Genomic DNA, 27,494 nt, shown 5'->3' on the forward strand with positions numbered 1-27,494 from the left:
CTAAAACATTCATAATAACCATGCTCGTTCGATCTCCTTACTCGCTCGAATACTAAACAAAGCTTATAATTCTAGGACACTACACGAAAGCTCTCCATCGTAACAGGTCAGGCTGTTTCCCCAACGACATTTCCTCCCCCCATCTGCAATAGTTCTCTTGTTAATCCTTGCTCAAAATGTGCAAATACGGGAATATCCTATCAACGGCCCTCGGTTGGTGGCTCGAGTGCACATGATAAGCCCTTTTCAGTTGCCCATGGGAAACACAGCGGGAAAGCAGGAACGTGATTGTGATTGCGATTTCGTTTCCGATACGAGAGATCCATTCTGTATAGCGATGGCGGCAAACGTATCCAGCAGCCAGCAGTAAGCGAAGTGTGTGTGGCAAAGTGTAAATCCCAATCGCTCAGAAGAGACGTTCCGTGAGGTAGCCCTTTGCCAGTAGTGTCGAGCTTCTTTCTTGACAATGCTGTGTTGGGAAGGAGCCAGTGATTATGACGCATATCCGTCCTCGCAAGCTCTCCATGCGGACACCTTTATGCACTCAAGCAGGAAATCAAGTGTGCCACTGGTAAGACGACGGTTGTGGTGATTTCAGATTCATTTATTTGTTCTTGGACTAAATGGAATCGAAATTATTTGTTTCTCTTTCTTGTTTAGCCCTTTGAAGCGATTTGATGTTAATATTCCTGTAGTATCATTCAAAAAATACATTTATTTGATTTATATTACATTTACATGATCTCTTAACATCTATCAGCAAATATATAGCGAAGCTACATGTCATTGCTTTGATTTTTGTTTTGGATACAAACAGATATATAAAATATTGTTTTCCTTACTTTCTTATGTATCTAATATGAATTTAAGTGTCATTACACATACCATCTTCTTCTTCTTGGCATTACGTCCTCACTGGGATAAAGTCTGCTACTCAGCTTAGTATTCCATGAGCAATTCCACAGTTATTAACTCAGAGCTATCTTTGCCAAAGTAGCCATTTTCGCATTCGTTTATCGTGTGGCAAGTACGATTATACTCTATGCCCAGAGAAATCAAGGAAATTTCCATTACAAAAAGATCCTAGACCGACCGGGAATCGGACCCAGACACCTTCAGCATGACGTTGCTTTGTAGTTGCGAACACTAACTACTAGGCTAAGGAAGATCCCTGATAAAATATACCTATTTCTTCTCAAACATGTTCACTTGTTATCTGCAATCAGTTTTATGGGAAAAAGCTTTATGTCATCGCTCTAAATTTTGATTCATAAGCATAACAGCATAACACGACTCGCGCACTTCTACTTTCCAGCCACCTTCGTAGCGAAATAAACGAGTTGAAGAAATTCTTGCGCCAAGAAACTGCCTCTTCTAAACGTCCAATTATGGACCAATGCACGAGTTCATGATTTGACGTTTTAGCGGTGCCGTGTTATTTATGTGGCCATGGAAACCAGTGAATTCGGCACCGCTCAAACGTCAAATTAGTGATCCCGTGCATTGATCCATTCAAACATAAAGCAACAATTGCAGAAAATCGCGCCTACTGCTTTTGCATGGCACAAATCTGAATTACGCCTGTAGTCCGCCAAAACTGTGTTCATGGCGCTTTGCTATAACACGAAGCTTTCATCATTTGTTATGGCAAACGCAATCCACATAAGCAATCAAAATATTTTTTTTAATGCTATAAAAACTAGAATCCTTTTTTGTTTTTGTTTATTAAGTATTTATGTTATTAAATTAAAAAAAAAGTAAAACGTTACAAATCTCAGGAACATAATGATTTTTTAAATCATTAAACGCGTAACAAAAATGACATTTTTGCGTGTCACAAGGATCAAATTATGTGTCTCAACTAGAATTAGGGTTTCTGTATCTGATGCCGTACTGAGAAATATTCCAGCACGTCACAATTTTTAGCTACATGTTGCCAAAGTTGTATAAAACTTATCGAATATTTTCGTGATCTAATCCACCAAACATGCAATATATGACCTTAACTTGCATTTTAGGTATAATTTGGTTGAAATTATTCGATTAAATGTTTTCAACATGCTTGCACTGCCGTGAATCGCAAGTCAGTCCCATCTGTAAAAAGTAGGCATTGAGAAAAAGGGTTGTTAAGTTTCCAAACTCATTTTCCATACGAATATTCAAAAAATCCCAGAGGATTGGAACATATTCAAATCTTAATGAAACTTTCACAATTTGTTTTTCACTATGATATCTTTCTGAGAAAAATATAAAGATGATCAAAACACGGTTCATTTTTGTGTTGAACGGGCGGAATTCTGTAGTGGGACTGATATGCGATTACTTTTCATTATGGGACAATTTGACTTGCTGTTTTTATCCGACATTTTCCAAACAAATCTTATTATCTCAACAACTACCGAAAAGCTAAACATTACATATACTTTGCAATTGGAATAAATGGACAAATTGATGTGAAGTTTTGGGAAAAAGTTACACGTCTTCTCGGTGAGAATCGAACTCACGACTCCCTGATCTCTAGTTACGGCGCGTTACCACTACGCCATGAGAGGACTCATGGACGCAGAAGTTAACCTGAGTTTGATTTCAGCTCAATAATCACGTGGTCCTTTTTCGGAAAGTGCACCTCTTTCGGAAGAATTAAATGCCCATCCAAACACAACGCTTTCTATTTATATCCAATGGTAATGAAATAGCACACAACACTAGCCAGCAACTGTACTAGCTGAGGTTTCTATTGTGTGGGCTTCCAATGGGTCGCGACGTTCTCAAACGACCGGTTACGGAACATGAGTCCGTTGCTCGATAAATACTTGGTTTTAATTATGAATCGTGGTTTACGGCTAACCAGCCGAGTGGAAGTTTAACAACTACCGAAAAGGTAAACATTACATGTACTTTGCAATTGGATTAAATGGACAAATTGATGTGAAGTTTTGCGAAAAATTTACACGTCTTCCTCTGAGAGGACTCATGGACGCAGAAGTTAACTTGAGTTCGATTGACTCTGGAGGTTAACCCTTCTTTGAATCTTCCCAATCACGGTTGCTTCCCTGACTTCTCAAGTTCCGCTGTAGTTTTTGATCTAACCATGAAGCAAGATACCCGTGGAATACCAGATCTGCTTCGTTCGGAGCAAATACCAGAACCCTTGCTCCGTGTATGTCGCAGAATTAACGACTATACATTACGCATTAAAGCGAATTGCCTCTCTTTCCTCTGATCAATATTTCATTTTTACGGATAGCCTGAGCGCCATAGAGGCTATTCGTTCAATGAGGCAGGTAAATCACTCTCCGTATTTCCTCGGTGAAATACGATCTACATTGAGTGCTCTATCGAATGAATCGTATACTATCACCTTGGCCTGGATCCCTTCGCATTGCTCGATTCCGGGCAATGAGAAAGCGGACTCGCTTGCCAAGGTGGACGCTATGAAAGGCGATATTTATGATCGACAAATCGCCTTCAATGATTTTTTTCAATGGCTCGTCAACATGCATTGGTTAGCTGGCAACAAAAGTGGGATGCCGGAGAATTGGACAGGTGGCTACATTCCATTCTCCTGCGGGTATCGAAGAAGCCGTGGTTCAAGGGGTTGAACTTAAGCCGAGACTTTATTAAGGTAATGTGTCGTCTTATGTCCAATCACTACTCTCTACCCTCTCACTTCTATCGGATAGGGCTCACAGATAGCAATCACTGCAGCTGCGGTGCAGGTTACCAAGATATCAACCACGTAGTTTGGGAATGCCCCGAATACGGGTTTGCCAGATCTGATTTTTGTGCATCCCTCAGGGCCCAAGGGAAACCAGAAAAGGAAGACATTAGGGATGTGTTGGGTAAACTTGACTTTGTGTACATGAAGCTTATGTACAATTTTTTGAAACAAGCTAACATCATTGTTTAACTCCCCTTTTTTGTCGGTCCACTTGTCCATCTTGTGTCCCCTCGAAACCCGTCTTTTTGTATCGTTACAGGTTGTTATTGTCCACTCAACGTTCGACCAGCACCAAAGCAAACACGTCACAACTTAAAGCTGCTGAATGTCAACGGAACGATCCCATTGTCCTATCCCTTCATTGAAATTATTGTTACCCCTAACCTCGACCAAACCGCGAGTTTTTCGGTTCCCCAAAACTGACATAGAAAATTTAGAAAACACCATAAATTTGTAAATAAAATCAAAAGAACTCGGCTCCGTAATGCCTAATGGCGCATTAGCCTAATAAATAAATGATTTTCGCGAGGAACGTTTTCCGACTATTCCATTGGGCGTTGCATGATAGTCCGTTGTGTGGTGTGGTGCTTCCTTCAAAGGGCATATGCCCACTGGAAGCATTAAGGTGTTGGTGTCTTTTTTAAGTCAAGGAAATTTCCATTACGCCATCTTCAGCATGGCTTTGCTTTGTAGCTGTGGACTCTACCCACTCGACTAAGGAAGGCCCCCTTAACCTTTAACATATTGACAATTTTTGGTGACTTTTATCGCACAATCAGGAAAATGTCACTATATTTAAAGATACTATGTGGATTTTAGGGAATTTGCATTTTTTCCGCGAGATATCATATGACACGAACTTTTACCCCACTGATTCGAACTTTTGCCTCATTATGGTCCAAAATTGGTTAACAAGCATTCATGCAAAAACGGAAACACCACAAAGCATCCTTACGATGAGCCTAGAAACGTATGTCATTCCATGCAATAGAAGTTTGATCAAAAAATACAATTTCTCACGTTTAAAAACAATAAATAGCCATACATTTTAGAAATCTTCATCGATTTCTATGATATTCGAAATGAAAGAATCTTACTGGAATAGCTGAATAGCATTCAAACCACCAAGATAGAAACTCTTGCCTCACTCGCACTTTTGCCCCACTTTTCTGAATTGTGTTAATTTAAGTAATTCTTAAAATTTATAAATTGTAAGTAATTCTGAATATATCATCAAGTTGTATGATAATGATATATACACTCTTATTAGATACACGGTTCGAACAAAACGTGTAAGCTTCTGTGACATATAATGCACATAATTGGAGCGTGGCATATCACGGATACCTTCATGCCATGTAAATTTCAATTATATGTCATGTAATTCAGCAGGAACATGAAATATTACGTGGCATATACCACACTTTTACATGATTTCAGACTTAAATTTACATAACTTCATGTTTACATTCAGATAAATGAAGTTTACATGACATATAGTCTTCATAATTTTTAACAGTGTATAATCATAAGCTCTATCTGTCTTATTGTGGGGAATAAACTTTTGAGAAATATTGCATTATGGGGCATATCCCTGTCTAGAGAATGATAGTTGTTATGAAATAGATATTTTTTCTGGGAAAAATATGCCGGCCATTAAAATCCGTCACATATACCTTGAAAAAATAATAACAGTCAAGAACGACTTCTGTTCTCAGCAGGTTCGATTGAACCATAAAATACTCAAAACCACCACTCGTTGGATGTAACTGACCTTATTTCCAGCCAATCTCGAATCCTCAAATCCGTTATCGAGCAAACACACGTTTCGGGAAGCATTCCATCACACCGAAACTGCAGAAGGCCACCTCGTTTTACCTTGTTTCCTGGCATACCGCGCACTGTTGTCTAATCGAAAATCTATGGTTATTGTGAGGAGCATAACTACAGTCTTGTAAAGCAATACATAGGCCATCGCCAGACATAATTCGATTCACAACACATTGAAACCAACAGGAACTGAATCATTGAAAGCGAGTGATTCAGTACTCCATTCAAGTTTTGAACGTTGCCGAATTGGGAAGTGCTTGCCGTTGTTTTCTGATCGAATAAATTGTGCTACATAGTTTATATCTGGTGGGAAAAAAATCAGGAAAATGAAATAAATAACTCGTGGAAAAACCAACAACACGGGAAGCGGCTGTGGAAAGCTTTGGATTAATTGTTTGAAAGCTCTCAAACACGTTTCCCGCAAAGTGATGGCATTCGAAGTGCAAGTAATTGTCCGATATTTAAAATAATGTTACGTGAATGCACACTTGAATTTCTCATTTGCACAACAGAATGTTGCAGCAAGGTTATAGTCCTATTTATATCATCCATGGGCATTTTCGATCAATTGTATGCACGAAAAAAGTAGAACAAAAGTTGAAAACTTTATGACACCTTCCGCTATGCTCCTCGCGCGCAAACGGTTGTTTTATCAATTTTCGATTTTCAACAAGCTGCACCAATCGCTATGGCCTCACGTTTCATCGGCGGGACTCGAGGGGTACTTCAATGATTGGTTGCTAGCTGTTAATGAAGCAACCGTTCAGTTTCACTCTATGTTGAGAGCTCAAAAGTGAGAGTTTGTGTCAAGGAAGTGAAGTGTGATGTGATTCAACACTATATACAGCTGACTCATTTGAGGGTCATCATTTGCCGTGACGGATCGCAGCTATGTGGAGAAACGTGAATATTGAGTCGATAGACATGCAATTCAGATTCGAATAAAATCTAAACAGAATAATGTTTTATGGATTTGCTTATTTTGTCGAAAAAGACTATATTTTCAGTTTTGAAATATTCTCGTGCATAAATTGTGGCTAAGTGGCGAAACGCAAATTATGTTATCAATTTCTACGCATTTATACGCGATGTATTAATTAACCAGACAAAACTGTTTCCAATTACGATTTTTACATCGGCTGAATGAACTTAAACGATCGATTTCAAAATTTCCAATGTCACTCGTGATAGTCATGACAAGTCATGGAAAACATTCACTATTGGGTTTTTGAGATATTGGTTGTCAAAAATGCATTATTTAACAATTGAGTTAAACTTACATGCAAGTTTGCCTACTTATTTGGCAATTAATTTACTTCATTTATCACAAAATTCAAACTTTATTTCTTAAAGAAAACTTATCTACAAAGTTCGTTATAATTTCGATGCTCAAAAATTATTTGTTAATATAAGAGAAACGGAGAATTTGTTTGGATATTGCAGGAATGTTGAAAAATCGCTTTAACCGTAATTTGATCATGCAATTTGTACCTCACAATTGTGACATTTTGGAACACTTCTGAGAGCGGATTCGGATTCAGCAATCCCAAATTGACTCGAGGCACACAATTTTCTAAACTGACAGTTTGTAAGATCCCAAAAAGAAAATGAGCATCACAAGCATAAGATTTGGAGGAGACTTGAATCAGTGATGTACAGGTGCCCCTTGATTATGCCTTAGTGCTAGGTTCAAAGTGGACTGAGAGGCCCGTGAACTTTAATTTCTAATCAAATCTTTGGTGAGCCGCTAAAGTTAAAGTTAAAGTTAAAGTCTAAAAGTGTGCAATTGTTTTACAACGTTTTAGTTTCAAAATCATGAGCATTGTTGAATGAGTAAGCCAAAGATTTCAATTTGATTTTTACTATTCAAGCTGATGCAAATGGGTTGTCTTTGGGGTCGTTGTTTCATGGAGATCTTTGACTTTTAAAACGTTAATACCCTGATTTTTTGAGAGACATTATGACATGAATGAAAAATAATATTTGTATCATCTTTATCTCAAAATCAATCCTCTAGAGGGAGGGAGAGAGAGAGACAACTACAGGTATTTCTTCAGCGTTTCTCTTGTTAAGTATATCGACAATCTGTCGAAATTGTTTTAGGTAGTATTTTGATGATTCCTCGACGGGTTTTACTGAACAATCCCAAAGACTCCTCTATTCAGTAGATGAAAAAAAAACCGAATTTAGTACTATACCATTTAATTCCACTAGAGTTTGTATCATTTGACAGATACGCGTATTTCGACCTCAACTGTAAGGCCGTCTTCAGTGTCGTGTACTACTGAAGATGGCCTTACAGTTGAGGTCGAAATACGCGTATCTGTCAAATGATGCAAACTCTAGTGGAGTTAAATGGTATAGTTCTAAATTCGTTTTTTTCATCTACTTATAGGTATTCTACTAAACAGCTCGGGTCCTTAAATAAAAATAATTCATCTTTAAAAAATTTTCCTGGTTATTATATAAAATTATGCCATGGCCTTTTCTTATTGCACGTATTCAAAGATTCCTCCAAAACGAGAAAAGCTTCTAAGAATTCGCTAAAAATTCTTCCAAGATTTATTGCAGATTTTTTCAGGATTTCTTTAAAATGAACATCTGAAACTAATCCCGGAATTTTTTTTTTCAGCACTTTCATGTAGAATTTCTACAAATTATTGTGAAAAATGCCAAAAGGAATTTTACGAACAACTTCTTAAAGAATTTTTTCCGGTGTTGAACCACTTTAATATGGTTAGCATTGACTTTATGAACGTCAATTCATTCAGGGAGTTTTAAAGAAATGGCCACAGAGTTTCTGAATATTTCTACCCGGATTTTCAAGGAGACTTCAAGAATTCCTACATGAATCATTCTGAGAATTTATCACGATTTCAAATAAGAGTTCCACTGAGGAGACCTCTGAATATTTTCCTCTAAAAACCACTGAAGAGATTTCTTGATCAAGGGTATGGCCAAGAAATCCGGTCGTTTTTTTTTTTTTTCAAATATTACTTTACCAATAACCCCAGAGATTCTGCCACGAATTATTTTACTTAATGCAAATATACATCTTGAGATTTATTTGAGAATTTTTTATGGTGTTCATCTTAGAAGAATTAATCAGACGATTGCAAATCCTTTTGGATTCGTCCTTCATTTTTTAGGGAGCTCTTCTTGGATTCGTTCTTTACTACAAGGAGTTCTTCGAGTGATAAAGGCAGGCATTAATATCCCTAGAAACTTTTTAGCGATTCTAGCATTGTTTTTTTTTCGTCAAGAATTGTTCTAAATATCATTCTTCTAAGACTCCTTTTTCAAGGAGATTCAAATAAAACTTCCAATAAAATTGCTTCGACAGAGTTCCTGTAAAATATTTTTCTTAAGAAGAATCTCTGCATAATTCTATTATCAAGGTGTATTCCTATGAAGTTCGCTGGGAATTTCTCATAAATAGCATCAACATCCACAATACATCAAAAATGTTATCCTGATTTCCTCCTAGATATACATTAAAAACCTCAACAAAGAATTTTTTTCACGACTCTTCAAAGAATTCAACTAGAAATAACCATAAGCATACTACTGAACACCGTGCAACATACAGAACGTAATCCAAAAATACCTTTAACTACGTGTTGTTTCGAGATGTCGGACGCTCGAAAGCTGTACAGTGACCATTTTCACGCTATTTTTGGACTAAATTCAGATTTTTTTTTCATGTAAATTCTATGATTACGATGCCTTCTACCTTCTCTATGGATAAAAATTATCGAAATAATATTCTTAGGGCGAATTAAGGGATTTGAAGCACCCGGACAATTTGAATCAACACGGTATGCATATAATGTCAGAATAATATATTGAAAATGATCTGAAAAGCAATATCCTATGATTTATTTACATTCTATACATATTTTACTTACAGTGAATACAAAACAGTTTGCACAAATATGAATCTTTAGTTCACTTGAAAATATAATCATTTAAACAGTCGGTGTCCTATAAATAGCATTCCTAACCGCGCATTTCTATTACGCGTACTCCTATAAAACACACTTGATCGTTATAGGAGACTGAGGGCTTATGGGATTAATTCAATTTGGGCGATTTGTTGAATATCTCGTATGCGTTAAGAAATAGCACATTACTGTCTTTGACGGAGTTTCAGCACTCAGAACGATCTACCTTTAGGAGTTGAGGATCATGATTTTAGTTGAGAACTTGGCCGGTAGGGGCGCTTTTTCTGATTTACGCTATATGCACCAAAAAATAGGAATGCAAACTTTGTAACAAATTATATCTCAAAATCCTGATATTTTGGAAGATTGGTGCCTTCGGAAGAGTTGGGCTGACATACGGTGGTCATTCTGATACGCAATTACGCCACCATGCAGCGCTAGTAAGCATCGATTTTTTTTTTTGTTTTACGAATAGCTTAGTAACCTGACCACTTAGAAAGATGGTGTCGGCAATGTTGTGCAGTATCACAATGGCTAACATTATTTGAGCCAAAAGTTTCGAAATTTTTCCATCAGGTGGCGCTAGTGAGCATGGAATTTTTGTTTTGCGGATTGCTCAGTAGCCTGATCACTTAGAAAGATGACGTTTTCGGCAAAGTTGTTCAGTAGTATAAGAAGAATGTTAGTTCTTCTAGGCATTTCGTCTTCACTGGGACAGAGTCTGCTTCTCAGCTTAGTATTCAATGAGCACTTCCACAGTTATTAACTGAGAGCTTTTTTGCCAAAGTTGCCATTTTTGCATTCGTATATCGTGTGGCAGGTACGATGATACTCTATGCCCTGGAATGTCAAGGAAATTTCCATTACGAAAAGATCCTGGACCGACCGGAAATCGAACTCAGACACCTTCAGCATGACTTTGCTTTGTAGCCGCGGACTCACAATGGAACGAATGACATTCATTAAACATTTTGGAATCACTAAATTTCACGCAAGTGTTCATTTTTTTTGGTCTTAAAAAAAAGCTTTTGCTTGATGTGTCCATTATGCCTCTAATTCCCCTACAGTATTCCAGTCAATTTCAAATGCTCTATTTTTGAATTGAACGTGTATTGACTTCCGGGTGTCTAGGTCGTTTCAACTCTTGTGTTAGTTTTTTATGACAACGAAACTTACTCAATGAGGTTCATCTTTTAATGAATTCGTTTTTCTTCATTATATCACATTTCCGCAATGATCCTCTAACAATTTAGTCTGGTGGATAACATTTTTGCAAATTCCAAACAATATATCGGATTTTTTATCCAAATTCATTGGAGCAATTTCCTACAAATTTCAGACATTCCAACATTTCACCGTCTCTCTACCACGTGATTCCACCTACATTGAGCAAATTGTGCTGTGGAATTTGCTCGTCAGTGCGAAATTGGTTAATAAATAAATGGAAAATCACCTGGGAAACCTATACCTACCGACAACCGCATTACACCGAGGGACTCCATTTTTATCGCACCTTTCTCTCTCTGGTGTGGTGTGGTACACATATGTCGTTCCATTGAGTCTGAAATGGGGTCAATTTTTTTCCTGCTCCTGATTCGAACACAGGGAAAAGTCAAGTGAAAAACTTTTTATTTTCAATTTCGTGCTCTGATGCCACCTTGCCGGTACAAGCCTTTTGGCTCGAACGAAATAAAATCGGACAGTTCATTCATAAACACTACGTGCGAGATCGAAGTTTTGCAATTTAAAATTATCGATCAGGGACTTGTTTCGGGGTTAAACTTTTTTAATATCGTAGATTTTTATCAGGTGTCATTGGGACGCGGCAAAACTTGCTTCTGTATCCGTTCCGAAGAAGCAGCTGCGAATGAGAAGAGTTTCTTCCATCGTATTCCGCTGCTTCCGCGCGAAAGAATTCGGAGATATAATCTCTCACTTTGCGCGAAAGTTTGCCGCACGGAATGGAAGATAGCGAGTGGATTTATTTCGGATTTGAATTTATGCATTGTCTTTTAGCAACAATCTTTTCGACTGAGTGGCATTGACAGTGATTTATACTATACTTCTTTAATCCGAAAGTTTTGTGGAAAGTAATAGGTATTTTTTACCGTTTTCAGTCATGCAGGTTAAGATGCAGAGTGAGATTCAAATAAGTGCCTATAGTCATTTGTGCTATACCAAATGCAAAAAAAGAGTACCGTAAATTCGGGTGTAATTGATCAGTGGGGTGAAATTGATCACCGTGTCACGCGATTTTATTTCTTACTAATAGTGCACCAAGCTCATTGCAACTTATAGTAAATGAACGTTGTTTGTCTTAAATAATGTCTAATTGTATATAGTGAAATTGTTTGTGCCATAGAATGTTTATTTCTATGAAAATAATGTACAATTCTAGAATCAAGTTTAGTGTGAAATTGATCATCATCTATAAACTTCTAGTTCTAAACAAGGATTTGGACATAATGTAAACCTGAAAGTTTGTAAGGATACTAACAATATATCTCCAAAACAGATTTTGCTATCAAAACTCTTATCAATTTGCTCGTATTGTTGAAAAAAAATCAATTTTCTGCAACAAAGTAGGGAAATCCTTTGGAAATTGCCTACATTTAGGCGTTTTTCGCGGTATTCTTGAAATTTAATTATTGATTATTTCCATAAATACTGTCTTGTTAAGAATTTGGCAAGCAAATTTGGATTCAGGAGGCCCAAATTAAGTATATAAAGTTGATTTAGAAACTTACAATAATAACATTGACAAGTGATCAATTTCACCCCGAAATGGGATTCAACGATTTTTAATTTTAGACCAGATTTTTGTCACTAACATCACATTTGTTGAAAAATTTCGGTACATGAGCCAATGAGGTTCACCGTCGTACTTGTTTTCCTGCATTTAGTTGTATGATATTGATAACAGTTTAGAAAGCATACCAGGAAAACAGTGAAAAATGATCAATTTCACCCGAAATTACGGTACCGAACACCTGAGCAAAATAACTCTCTACTCCGAAATTGTCAGTTTCTTGAGATCTTGTTACCCATATATGATAAATCAGAGAATTTGTATTCTCTGTGATGAATGTCATCGTTTTTTTATGTGTAGAAAATCTATGTATGGACCTTTGCACGAGTTCATTAATTTGAAGTTTGAGCGGTGCCGAATTCACTGGTTTCCATGGTCACATAAATAGCACGGCACCGCTAAAACGTCAAATAGTGAACTCATGCACTGGTCCTTTATAATGTATTTGTTTAGATTTCGTATGCAATATACAATATATTTTTATTTTCATACAAAAAATCTTACCATGTTTTGAAAAATCCCAAAAGTTGTCTTACGTAATTAATGAACAGCTCCTAATCGGTATTTTCTGTTTCTTTGTGGACATGCGTCCTTAGAGTGAGAAAACCCAACACAAAACATGTGGCAATGTTAAGTACCTTGGCCCAACTGTTGGTATTTGAGGTAATGAGTGGGTTTCTGAAATTTATCTTCAGGCTTCTGATAATTTTCCCATGCTACATAAAAAGAAAACAAAAGTTTTGCTTTTTCCAAAGCTTTAACATTAGTTAAATAATTTTTGTTAGAGTGAATTAAATTAAATGAATGAGAAAATGCTTACTGACGATTGACAGGTTGGGTTCTCTTTTTCACTTTGATTACTTGAATAATTTATTTCACTTTAGATCTTCAAGGTGGTTTCACTTGAAAGAGCTTTTAATTCGGCCTTAAACCAAACGTTCCGTTTGGTTGTTGTGAGATAAAAATTTGTTCAATCTAATTGAGAAGTGGCTCGCGATATTTAAGGGTTTCCTTCTTTGCAATTTAGGAGGAGACATTAATTCCCCAAAACGAGTTCATCTATTGCTAGAATCCTCAGTTGATCTATACAGCGCACTACTTCCGACATAAGGTTTAACATATATGAAAGGCAGCGCTAGTAAAAAAGCGGAAGGCGCTATTCGGTTTAGTACTAGGAGGGGTATAATTTTCAACATTATCCTTTTTCACTTTTGAAAGAGAGCGTGCATTTAGGAGAAACGCCTTTTAGATTTTTGTCACATTTTACGACAATTTTTAACCCCTCTTACTTTTTAAGTAAGTTGTAAGTTCAGATATTTATCCTTCGTTTTCATCGTGATTTTATGACGCCTACATTCCACTAAAATTTATTTTATCCAACTTTCTTGATGAATCCAAATTAAAGGCAATCATATGCGGCACCTGGATACTGGAATGGAACTCAAAGAATGCCTTGAAATAGAAAAGTTGGTTAAATATGTATAGTAAATCAAATGAGCATTTGGTAGAAATAGGGCGCGTTAAAGTCGTAACAGTTGTGTGTTCGGAAGAAACCTTCTGAAAGGTTTTTTTAACACATTAACGTCAATTTTGAAATCGGTTACTTTTATGAATACAGCTAATTCTTTAGACAAAATTGATGGATGGTCCCGCATAACAAAATACAATTTGCCTCGAATTCCATACAATTAAGAAAATGTATGCCAAACGGTGAAAATATATAATAGTGAGAAGAAGTAGTAAAACAATTTGGGAATTCCATTTGTATTCGTTCTTGTTTCGATTGTATAGTTCAACTGTTCTCAAACTGTTTGTGCTACAGTGGATTTGGCATAAATGTGGATTGAATATCGATCATTTGATAAATTGTAAACAAAAATAATTGTTAGAGAAAATCTGCTCTTTATATGGTTACATAACTTAACCGTGGGGAATATCACATTGTTATTTATCCAATAACCATTCACAGTACTGTCGAAATCATTTCGGGTACGGTGAACTTATTGTAATTTTGGATGCTATACGAAATTATCCTTGATGGGGCCCAGATAGCCATAGCGGTAAACGCGTAGCTATTCAGCATGGCCATGCTGAGGGTCGTGGGTTCGAATCCCGCTGGTCGAGGATCTTTGCGTAAAGGAAATTTTCTCGATTCCCAGGGCATAGAGTATCTTCGTACCTGCCACACGATATACACATGCAAAAATGGTCATTCGGCAAAGAAAGCTTTCAGTTAATAACTGTGGAAGTGCTCATAAGAACACTAATCTGAGAAGCAGGCTTTGTCCCAGTTGGGACGTAATGCCAGAAAGAAGAAGAAAAGTGGGAAATAGGGCATAGAGTATCTTCGTACCTGCCACACGATATACACATGCAAAAATGGTCATTCGGCAAAGAAAGCTCTCAGTTAATAACTGTGGAAGTGCTCATAAGAACACTAATCTGAGAAGCAGGCTTTGTCCCAGTTGGGACGTAATGCCAGAAAGAAGAAGAAAAGTGGGAAAAGGCCCTGATGTAGCCAAACTAATACAATAATGTTTATAAAGCAACCAAGCAATTCATAATAGTAGTTTACGGAACAAGTTTCATTATGATGATTTTTACAGCACGAGTTGTGAGTTTATCCTACGAGGCTTGCCGAGTATAGGGTGTCCCGGGAAGTATGGGCACGACTTTACCATACTGCCATTCGGAGACTAGTGCAGATAAAAATCTGATTTTCACACATTTTATTCTTGCACTTATCAAGAGCAGATTGTGAATTTTGGGTGATTTTTCGCTACCTGTTTCTTGATGGTGTTACATTTCTGGAAGCTCCTCTTATCAGTGTTGCACAAATCGCGTACGAGCAACTTTGTTGTAAGAAAATTGTGCTAGGTCATAAAAAACGTACAATAAAAATCTGAAAAAATATATTTATCGTTGCTGATGCGATAAATGATCAGATTATCACTTATTTTATTGGAAATTTTAAAGCTAAGTATAATAAAATTGAAGAGAGACTAAAAATCCGGTTTCAGCTGTGGTTGAATTTTAGGAGGGTACAAACCAAGTCCTTGTATATCCGTTAAAACATGTAAAAATCTAAAATTTGTGTTGCCTATCCAAGAGTATAGATATTTGAGATTAGTAAATTTGAAATGAATTATTTTTACTTATATTGGAAATACCTGAAAACCTATGATTTCGTGAAGTTATCTTATGTGGAGAGAAAAACTAATGATTCTTTAGAATTCTACCATTTTGTCAAACGTTTCCGAGCAAAGCCAAATAAAATTTTAAACAAAAATTCCTGCGAAACACCTTAGATACAATGTACCTAAACTCATGACATCGATAGATATTGATAAAAACATTAATTAGCAAGAAAACACAAAAGTAGAGTCTGAGCTAGCTAGATAAGAATTGATTTTCCAAAATCAAAAATTGGAATGTAAAAATTTATTTTATCAAACAAAATTTTCAAAGGCAGCATTCAAAATGCCCCAAGGAAATATACAAAAATATAAAAATATCCGTTTGTTTGGAAAAATATTGTGATTCTCGTTATCAAAGTCGTGCCCATACTTTCTGGGACATCCTATAGGATAATTACGACGAGTGCTGTAAAAATCAAGTTCCGCAACGGGTTACGTACAACTTTTTTTTGCAATTTCGTAGAAGACCACTTGACGGTATATGAAATTGTATCGGAATGCATTCACCATTATTTTACAATTTCTGAAAAATTGTTGTGTAATTATTTGTTGCGCAACTCAAAACAGTTGCGTAATTAGAAAGCGTTGCGTAATGAATCATTACAGCACTGGTTTCAGTTGCGTAATGACTATTGCCGCACTGCATACTTTAGTGCAGGAAAGTGGGCCGTTTCATGACAGATTGGCGTGAAAAACAGCCTATTACGATAAGAAATTGCAAAACAGTAATATTAGTGCATTGATACATTTGAGCAATTCTCGCTGAAACCAGGCCGCCATCGGCACCCATCGTTAGAATTCCAATTTTATGTCACTGATCGCTAGTTTTCAATAAAACTTAAGGGTGGTCCTTTCGTTTTTCTCAAATTGTTGGACCCTTTGTACGCCAGCTAGCTGAACAGTTTGCGAAAAAGCCCATTTTTTGATAAACCTTGGGTATTTCTTCACGCGATATGTCTCTAATTTCGCTCGGGACATATAGCAATCTTAGTTGCACCGTATAGAGAAAAGATATAGCTTGAGTGCTAACAAGGTGAAAACTTATTCTACTTCTTAAAACCAAGATGGCCGCCAGATTGTTTCACTCAAAATAATACTCCTATTGTTCATCTGTCTCGAATAGTACACCAACGATTGAATACTTGTTCCTTGTTGTTGTATAAAAAATGATCTATCATCGATTGCACTCGCCATGTTCGTCAAAATCGTGTAACATGATTTAGAAAATCGTTCATTTGATAGGGTTAATACTATTGCTCATCTAGTTTTTGTAGCCTATCTTACGCAATTTTTCCTCAGCTTTCTGATGGTGATCTCAGAATTCAACTATATCCTTTCTCTATACGATGCCACTAAGATTGCTATGTGTTCCAAGCGAAATATGAGACATATCATGTGAAGAAATACCCAAGAAATACGAGGGGTCCACCAATTTGAGAAAACAAAAAGGACCACCCTTAAGTTTTATCGAAAACTAGCGATCAGTGACATAAAATTGGAATTCTAACGATGGGTGCCGATGGCGGCCTGGTTTCAGCGAGAATTGCTCTTTGTAATGTAGCGTTAATGCTCTTTTGCTTGAAGCCTCTTGTAATTTGTCGAATAATAGCAATGTCGCAACACTATTGTTGATATGCAGTAGAATACGTGCAGTGCTATAATGCTTGGTGTTACATAGTATGAATCCACATTGACCATGCAAACATTAAATTGTTATTATTTTCCATGAAATTGTTAAGTCAGAGTGAACCAAATCACTGAACGTTCTTCTTTGGTTCAGACAGAGTGGACTAAGTGCACCTGGTATATCAAAAAATCGTTATTAGAGGTTTGGATTATGTTTTTCCATGACAATAACTTCACATTATACTGTTTGGCAGGAACTCAAAGAAGTGGGCGAATATTGAACCAAAATTTTCACGAGTTAAAAAATTGCAAAGTGTTAAAGCTCATTTTTCTCAAAATATGAAAAATGTCATTCGGGTTACTCTGACTTAACCCCGACCGGTGTAGAATTGAAATTTTCAGCAAGGTTTAAACATTTACTGTTTATACATAAAATTCACATTTGTTTTTTTTTTTTTTGTATACAGTGACCCCACGCAGTTGAATCACCCACAATTTATGAATCAGCTGATTTCAAAAGACAAAATTATTATCAAACTTGTCACAAGTTTGAAGGAAAAAAATGAACAACGTGGAAAATCCTTATGTAATTAAATGATTGAATGCCGGAATTTATTAAATATGTCTGCCTTAAGGCGAAGTAGGCCGTCATTGAAATTTGTACGCGTCGTTAATGATTGTTGCCAATTCATCACACGATTTCGAATCAAAGAAAACCAGTTGGTTTTGCACTGACTCAGCTGAAAAAGTATCAGCATACTTTATGCATCTAAGCGCGTTCAGTGATACTTTTTCAAGTCAAAATAAACTGTCAAGACTGAGTTTTATCACTTTGAAATGCAAGTTGAAAAGTCATCATTGTTGCCAAAACGAATGACGGGCTACTTAGCCTTAACGATTCACAACATATTTTTGTACACGTATAAGATACAATCCGTTACATAGTTTCCGTTTTCTTGTTACAGCCTTGGAGTTCCACCACCCATGCCACTCACAACATGGAGCAGATTTCCGGTCCACCAGCCCGAACCGGAACTTGCTATCAGACACCCCGTTCTCACCCGTGGCGCCCAACCATGGGCTACGAAGCGGTCCAAGTAACACCATTGCACGAGCAGCCAATAACCAATGCACTTGTAGCGTCTTCCTATTCACCGTCAGCAATGTGTTGCGATCCGGTTACCTTCCCAAACTTGGTCACCGGTTTCGAAAGGAATCCACAACATGCAGCCCGAGCCGCACTCTATACTCGCTACACGCCAAACGAGTGGACCACTTCAAACGTGACAACTTTTGCCGAGGCGGATAAAAACAGAAATTATGCCGAAAAAGTCCGCTCGGAAGCCGTCCGTCTCATGCGAGAAACGGACGAAAAAACGTCTCAGGGCCAACGCGATGCAGCTCGACGCTTAGGAGAACGTATCACGGATATTACCTTTTGGCGGAACGAGCTAACAACTGAGCTCGAAAAACTAATTGCCGAATCTGCTCAGCTGACGGATACGAAACGGAATGTACAAAAGGCACTGCAGGATCTGGAGCCACCGCTGCACATTGCCCAGGAATGCCTCTATCATCGGGAGGGACGAAAGAGCATAGAGCTGGTGCATGACCACGTGGAAAAAAGTTTGCTCGTTGAGGTGGATAACTTGCGATCCTGCCAGGAGAAGCTGTCTCAATTATTGGCTCGCATCACCAAGCAATTGGCAGATTGTCGAGCGGCGCAACATTCGCTAGAGGATGACATCAGTCACAAGGAATCGGCTCTGGGGATAGACTCTTTGTGTCATCAGGTTAGTGGCAGCTCGAATTTCACATAAAAACCGGGTTTGGAAACATGCGAACAGGAGTTTGTTGGTACGCGTTTGGTTTGTTTAACGTTCATATCTACAGGTGCGAATGGGAGGGAATACCATAACATAAATTAAGCTTTTGCAAATACCTTTTTTTAATTATATTTCAAAAAAATATTTATGTTATGAGCTGCACTAAAAAAAACTAAACAAGATTTTTCCTATAAAGATAAGAGAAATTATGTTTTTGACTTTGTCCTTAAAAATAGTAAAACAAAAAAGAATAAGCTATCGAGTGTTGCTGACAAAAATATGATATGCATTTGAAAAAGCCTGAAGAATAAAACTAAATATACCCAGGTAACATACAAAACACATCTTTCGAGTAGCTATCATATAGACCTTAAATTTAAAGCGCGATAACTTTCCGAAATTTTAACGGATTTTTGATTGTTCTGCAGTTAAATAATAGGGTTTTACTAAAACACAGAAAAAAAAATCGCGAAGCCTGTCCCGAGGTCTAAAAATAGCGCTTTTTATACTTTGGAGGCTTATATCTCAGAACCAGTTCTATATAAAATTATACTTTCTGCTGTGCAACAAGGAAAGGTCTACTATATTACACATAATTTAGTTGGGAATTTTACCGCATGATGGCGCCAACTCATTGTTTCTGATTCCCTAAGCGACTATAACGTTCTGTAACTAAATCGGTATGACGATTCTGTAACAAAATTTTGACATTTTCGGCAAAGTTACTCATTGGTCTAAAGGCTGTACAGTACATGTTAGCTTAGTTCAAGATTCTACAACTAGGAAACGCTAGTGAGCTACAAATATTTCAAACTCACATATCTCAGGTTGCAGAACCGCTAGAAAGTCGGTGTTTTCGGCAAAGTCGTTCGTTAGGTTTCGGACCTTAATTGCTAATCTGTAAGGACTCCTGAGCAATTCTCGCTGAAACCAGGCCGCCATCGGCACTTATCCTTAGAATTTTGGCGGTCATATTAAATTTGGCCACCATCTTGAATTTTGATAGAAAAATCGTTTTTTCATCATTAGCGCACCGCTCGTTTAGAATTCTGAGGTCACCATCTGAAAGCTGAGAAAAAAACTAGGCTTCAAAAACTAGGTGAGCAATGGTATATGGCGAACGCAATCAATCAAAATATCATTTTTTGTACAACAAAGAAACAAGTTTTGAATCATTGGTGTTCTCTTCGAGTCGAGTGAAGAACAAGAGTATCAATTAAATTGGCCGAATGAGTTTTTTTAACCTTGTTAGCACTTGTTGAACTTCAAGACTACCATATTGCTTACTCTTCTTGTTCTTATTTTCCTTGCGTTACGTCCTTACTGGAAAGACTTCTCAGCTTAATTCGTTATAAAATAGGTAATTAAATAAGAATTTTCCTTTATACTGCATATTTGGTTCATTTCAATCAATGGTTTTGGATAGGCAAAATGATTGAGATAGGCAAAATTTTGCCTAAATTCAAATGCTTATATCTTTATGAAATATGGACGAAATTGGATGCATCTGGAAGCAGTTGACGGCAAATTTGTTCTAGTTTCAGAGACTTGCTTGGCCATGCATATTGCCCACTGGACACCGTAGATGTTCCGGATCTTCCGAGGTCATGTCCAAATGGCATTTTTTCGGTCGCTTGTATTTTTGTTCAGTGTGAACTTCTATAGATGTTAACAATTTTCCTAGAAACTAGAACTAATAGGAAGTTGACTACAGGCGAGCGCAAAGATTGGTTCATGTTTGTATTTCCTATCACGCAAATATTATCCGGATCTACACTCCCGTGCAAAAGTTTGAGTTCACCCTCTCAAAAACAAACACAAGTGTTCTGTCCATATCTCTGTGATTACACGTCCAATTGAAACTCTTTAAGCCGCATTCTAAAGGCAAAGAGTTATTCATACTTCGTATGTATTTTTCCAAAAACATTTTTTTAATTTTGTATACTAAATTTATACTTAAAGTTGTGACATTTTTGAAAACAACACACTGAAAAATTATATCTAATTTCCTCATCATTGCACACTAAAATCAGAATGCCGATCTCAGCTGTGCAAATCTCGGTTAAAGTTTGTTTGCTGAAATATCAGCAAAAGTGACCTATAAACAAACTTGATTTTTTGCTGAGATATCAGCTAAAACTCAGTTGCTGACCGCTCGGCTGTGTGGATCTCGGCAAAATAATGAAAATTAGCCGAGCTCAGCTGAGTGTGTGGGTCGACCAAAATTTTAAATCAAAGTGTCATTAGAATCGGTATCTTATATTTTTTGAAGAGACTCCACGAAATTTTGGCGGGAAAATCTGGAAAGCATTCAAAAACAAAGAAACAGTCAGTCAAGTCATCGTGTAAAAGTTTGGGTTCACCTGAACTTACTTAAATCTGCGAAATCTCAAACCAATCATGTACTCGCCAATATGGGGATTTTTTGAGGTGATCATTTCGGTAGCATTTGAAGAACCACCGACTGCCATGACACCTACAGTAGGTTCCAGGTGTTCCGAGGAATGTAGCCAAATCAAAACATGTTTGGAATTAAATCAATATGTGTATCAAAAATCATGTTTTTAGAAGATGATGCTTCCGAAAGCACTTCCAGAACCACCGTCTACTCTGAAAATGCTCCACATCCTTCAAGGCACATAGAACCTTCTGTTCAATGTTCATGGTAAGTAGATGGTGATTCTAAAACTGCTTCCGGAAACATGAATTTTAAAAATATTGAAGTTTCTTACACATGCTGATATGATTCCATACATGTGTGAAATTGGCCACTTCTCCCAGGGCACCTGGAACCTACTATAAAGTGAGCAGTGCATCTAAAGGTTCTGAATATGCTGCTGGAACCATCATTTTGAAGTTTGATGTCTACTTGGATATAGCTCCGGATAATATTTACATGATAGGAAATACAAACATGACTGCCCCCAACTATGGGTACATAACAAAATTATATCAGCTTATGTTATAATGATATGAAAGTTTTATCGAACATAGGTTGTTACAATTTTGATGCAGGATGTTGTTAAAATAACTAAATTTATAACAAAAAGTTCTTTGAATTGTAACATAAATATAACAAAATGTGTTTTTAATCTATCCAAACATAACAAGTCCAGTTATAATTTTTGATACAAAGTATCAAAAGTAAAATACTGTATAACATACGGGGTAACTCATTAAGTTACGAGCTTTTTGATCAATTATATAAAAATTTTAACAAAACATGATATTCTGTGCAATAGAGAGAAACATATATGGTTATTACCAGTTTTTTTTATCAATTAAAAATTTGAAAACAATTGAGTTATCGTGTATGGCGAAATAGGGAACCATTATGTCCATAACGGCGCAAATCGAGAGCTCAAATTTTATAAGTCAATAACGTTCTTACGGTCATCAGGGAAGAGAAGGAATGTTAGTTAGACAACCGTTGCACAGTATTTCGATCGGCCGATATCGTGAACTTAATTCTGTAGCACCTTTGAACGTGATTTTTTCGGAATGGTTTTTTCGGACGAAAATTTTCTACAAATATAGCGCATATATTGACGGTAAATGTTAGTTCGAAACTTTGCCAAGGGCGGCGCTGCGAAAATATTTTTTTTGAAATGACGATCTTTAAATATGATGTCTTCGGCAAAGTTATAGATAATTCAAATACAAACAACTTTGCCAAAGACACCTAGTGTGTATTCAGCCGCATTTCCAAAATACGGGAGTATTTTATGAACGACCTCCTAAAACTAGTTTTTCTTCGATATTTTGAAAATACGAAGTTTCCGGTAGCAACAATGTTCTACAAAATTGTGTAAACAGTCAAAATGAATCATTCTCTGGAAGACACTAGACTTCTAAAGATCAAGGAAAAGCAGTTATAACCGTTAAAGTGCAAAAATCAGTCATTTTTGGGGTCCGTGTATATATTCGGGTGGCAGCTGGTGGTAGATGAAACCTAGTAGGATTCAAAATACGTCATTCGTAGTTGTAAATGTCGATAGTGTCATTAGTATCCACGAGTATCCCTTTTACTTAGAGGAAGTTTCATCAATGACTCTTATTACCCTGTAGTACTTAGTTATATGATGGGTAGAGGGCTATGTGGCTCCATACTTCTTCTTTTTCTTCTTTTTGACACATTCTTCATCATTACGCACAACCAATAGGTTCCGAATACATTTTTGAAGAAGGTTCTCAATCTCCTGAATAGACGCTTTACGAAATGACTCGCCCTACAACTATTTTTCACTTGAGGTTTTTGCGTTTTTTCGTACATCCCAAGTAACCAAATAGCACTTTAATTCGCTCTGCGTGCTAGCATTATACAGCTGACACGCTTAATTGGTCGAATAATAGCACTAATAGACCAAAAAGATAAACTAGCAGGCTAGTGTTTACTACATGACACGTGCAAGAACGATGCGGTGAGTAGCAAATTAAGTGATGTATCAAATTCAAATCCAAAATCAGGCAAGTGCCTCAATATCAGATCATATTGTAAATGAGTGTCGCAGCCATAAGAACTGCGTTAACATTTAAACACTGATTTGATTCACAGAATAGTGATTCAATGATTTATTCTTTTCTCAACAGAATATTTCACCAAATTTGCATAGCTTGCACTTGCTATAGTGTCTATGTACGAAAAATAGCTAAAACTGCAAGCGAAAAATAGTTGTATGGCGAGTCATTTTGTAAAGACTAATTGAGAACTTTCTTTATAAAAGTATAAAGTAATCTATTGAGTGTGTGTATAAAGATGAAAAATGTGTCAAGGAGAAGAAAAAGAAGAAGTTTGGAGTCACATAGCCCTCTACTCATCACCTAACTAAGTACTTCAGGGTAATAAGAGTCATTGATGAAACTTCCTCTAAGTACTCGGGATACTCGTGGATACTAATGACACTATCAACATTTACAACTAATAATGGTGTATTTTGAATCCTACTAGGTTTCATCTGCCACCAGCTGCCACTCGAATATATACACGGACCCCAAAAATGACTGATTTTTGCACTTTAATGGTTATAACTGCTTTTCCTTGGTCTTTAGAAACCTAGTGTCTTCTAGAGAATGATTCATTTTGACTGTTTACACAATTTTGTAGAACATTGTTGCTACCGGAAACTTCACATTTTCAAAATATACGAGAAAAACTAGTTTTAGGGGGTCGTACTCCCGTATTTTGGAAATGCGGCTGAATACACACTAGGGGTCTTTGGCAAAGTTGTTTGTATTTGCCGAAGACATCATATTTAAAGATCGTCATTTCAAAAAAATATTTTCACAGCGCCGCCCGTGGCAAAGTTGCGAACTAACATTTACCGTCAATATATGCGCTATATTTTTAGAGAATTTTCGTCCGAAGACACCATTCCGAAAAAATCACGTTTAAAGGTGCTACAGAATTAAGTTCACGATTTCGGCCGATCGAAATACTGTGCGTTGTTACTAGAGACCGAGTATACCTCTGCATCTCCACAGTTGTCATGGAAAGGATGTTGGGTTAGTGGGATAAGGTAAAGATCTGGGAGTCACCAATGATTGGTGATGCGATCTATGTTATAATCAGGCCTAATCGGATTCGCGATATAATTCTATAAACGCATTGTACCCCGAACAAGTGTTCATCACTCGCCCACGCAAGAGCAAGCGACTCGATCAATAGATCAAACACTACTAACGATCCGCGGCGCTTTTTTCATTTCACTACTCGACCGACGCGCGACATGTTTGATCCTGCCCTCGTCACCCGCCCCCGCAGGAGCAAGCGTCAAGGTCGAAAGATCAAACAGAGCTCATTATCCTTTTCTCTGTTTATGGTGAAAAAACTGTAGGGATGCTTTTTTGTTTGAAAGCATTAACAAAATTTTGAATACGTTTTTAAACGAAAATCGTCAACAATTTGAAAAATAATCGAGATAGCTCTTTGGTGCCTTCAGCAAAAATGTGCAGAATTGAATGTTCTGAAAGTGTTTCATACAAAGTATCCATAAAAAATCAACGTGTTTGGATATGTTTACCATAAACCGAAATGTATATGGTAAAAAAGCGAAAAAAGATATATTTGCTAGAACATCCGAAATAACTGGATGTAAAGTCTTTTAAAATAGAAAAAAAACATGTATTGATATAAGATCGATCACAGTAAGCGGAATATAAGATATTGGGGTAGGAAAATTATTAGCTGAAGCAGTTTTAACAGTGACCCATGGAACATTAATCCATAAAGTCTTGTTATTTCACGCGAAATAAAGTTTGTCCTGCTAATCGTATGACGTGGTCGGCTATGAATTGCTACCGCTTCGGCATACTAAGCAGAAGGTCATGCGTTCAATATCAGTCCCGTCTCTTATATTATCAACCCTAAATGATAACCAAACGTGTACTTTGACAATTTTTTTCACATTAACAAATCCTTACTTCCCGTGAATATAGAAACATAGAAGAATCAGCAACTATCCAATCTGGGCATCCAACTTATCCCATTCAATTCAATTCAATCTATTGAATCTGCCACATCGAATTATTAAGGGCAGCATTCGCTTGTTAAACAATGCATGAATCATTTACAAGAGCCAGGTATAAGTCCCAAATGTCTGTCTAAGGTAACGAATAAGAAGGTGGGCCTTCATCACTTTAAACCTGCTTCAGCAAATAATTTTCCTTTTTTCAACTCCTTAGATTCCGCTTACTGGGATCAATCTTATATCAATACATGTGTATTCATTTTTAGAGAACTTTACATAGGGGAAGGGGTGGTAAAATTAAACACCTTAAGAAAATCATCGAATTTCTAATAGAAAAACGAAGAATTTGTATAGTTCTATCCCATAACATCCAAAATAGGGATGTTATCTATAGCAGCGACATGAATTCAGACTAAAATAGCTGAATTTTCACATAATTTTGGGGCTGTCCATTAATTATGTAAGGGTTTATGGGGGGAGGGGGGGTTTGGGATTTCTTACGCGCAATACAATTTATTTTTAATTTTCATACAAAAAAATCTTACCATGGGGGGTGGGGGGTTGAAAAACCCTGAAAATTGTCTTACGTGATTAATGGATCGCCCCTTTGGCGCTAGCAAAAAACGATGTACATGTTCATTTTACCGGCACTATGTGGGTAAAATGAACAGCTGTTGGTAGTAAAATGAACATCATGCAAAAGTCGTGAGCAAAATAAATATATATGAAAATTTCTATTGCTCTACCGAAAATATATGTATTAATGATTGTAACCTATTCAAAAAGAATTCTAAAAGCATCAGATTTGACATCATATGACAACGATTTTCACCTCACTGAAAAACCTCAAGTCTTCCGAGCTAAAAGTTACGTCAGTTCTAATTTTCTAACGTGGTTTTCTGAAATCTTAGTTTTCGATGATGTTTTCATTTTAATTGACTTACGTATCAACTTGAACACTCCGATTTAGGCTCTAAATCGTTTGTGCGTGATGAAAATTCATCGAAATTAGTTTTTTCTCGGTAAAAGGCGCGGTGTTCATTTTACCACCCCTGTTCATTTTACCACCACTTCCCCTACAGTTATTTCAGTTGTTCTAGCAAATACCTCTTTTTTCATGTTTTAGTATAACGTACTATTTTATAGTTTTCTTCGTCCTTCTTCATACTGCATTGTAGAATCTAACAATAATAGACTGAATTTCGCGTAACAATCCAAAGAAAAATTCAATAACTGTAGATACGTTATAAAGCATCTCAATGCAAGGAACGGTAACATAACTTTGACGAATATTGATGATCCTTAAGCTCAATAAACCGTTTTTGTGTAATTGCATAAATCTTCAATTGCAATCATCCTATTCAGGATGAAATCAAAATTAATTACACAAACTGCTATAAGTTCAACATCAAATGCATATCGTAAATTTGTTTAGTAAGCTTACACTGCTTTAATCTCCTTCGCCACTTGATTGCCACAGGAGTGTATTCCAGCTATACCGTTATAGAACTTCCACCGCATGACCAACATCAGGCAACCGTTGATTCGTGGTGGTGGTTTTGCTGAAATCAGTTGGAATTATTACCAGGATAGATACATGGGGCCTAGTTAGCACGAAACGACCAATAAATCTGCCACCGAATCTGTGCATCAGCAACCATACACGTGGAAAGTTATGCCTTTACAACTAATCAAAGTCTCGCTAATTTATCTCTCTCGTCTGTCTCGTTTACAGCTGAATAACTACAGCCGCGGGATTAATTACTACGGTGGTATTGAAAAATATGATCCGACCGTTAGTACGCCTGGCACGTGGTCCGGCTCGAGCAGCACACGCATTAACAAGTAATTAATTTGCTACCTTTTCCTCTTATGCCACCACACTGAGAATGGGCTGATTTATTATAGGCACTGCACCAATTGAAACGGATTCGCACTTATATCTGCACCACCGACAAACCGCTTGGTAGTGGTTTGCTGCCACTGAATCCTTTTTTTATCATTCACATTGCAGCATAGGATAATCTGATTTATAATTACGTTATTTTACGAAGCCTTACTTCACCCGAAAATA

The 27,494-nt window shown here is 36.9% G+C and overlaps 1 protein-coding gene across 3 annotated transcripts in view; it reads left to right on the plus strand.

The window, feature by feature from the left end:
* The first annotated feature begins 240 nt into the window (after positions 1-240).
* The window catches only part of LOC110677176 (tektin-3-like), a 35,861-nt gene continuing 8,607 nt past the window's right edge, over positions 241-27,494 (plus strand). Inside the window, exons 1-3 of one of the 3 annotated variants that reach the window (XM_021848052.1) lie at positions 241-571; positions 18,093-18,920; positions 27,156-27,265. In XM_021848052.1, coding sequence (XP_021703744.1) covers positions 467-571; positions 18,093-18,920; positions 27,156-27,265 — 1,043 coding nt within the window. In that variant the 5' untranslated portion in view covers positions 241-466. Of the gene's footprint in view, positions 572-5,765; positions 5,998-6,362; positions 6,455-18,092; positions 18,921-27,155; positions 27,266-27,494 lie in introns of those variants that run through there. The other 2 variants (XM_021848056.1, XM_021848059.1) reach the window with 2 other exon arrangements.

Source organism: Aedes aegypti, chromosome 1 (assembly GCF_002204515.2).
Source record: "Aedes aegypti strain LVP_AGWG chromosome 1, AaegL5.0 Primary Assembly, whole genome shotgun sequence".
Lineage (NCBI taxonomy): Eukaryota > Metazoa > Arthropoda > Insecta > Diptera > Culicidae > Aedes > Aedes aegypti.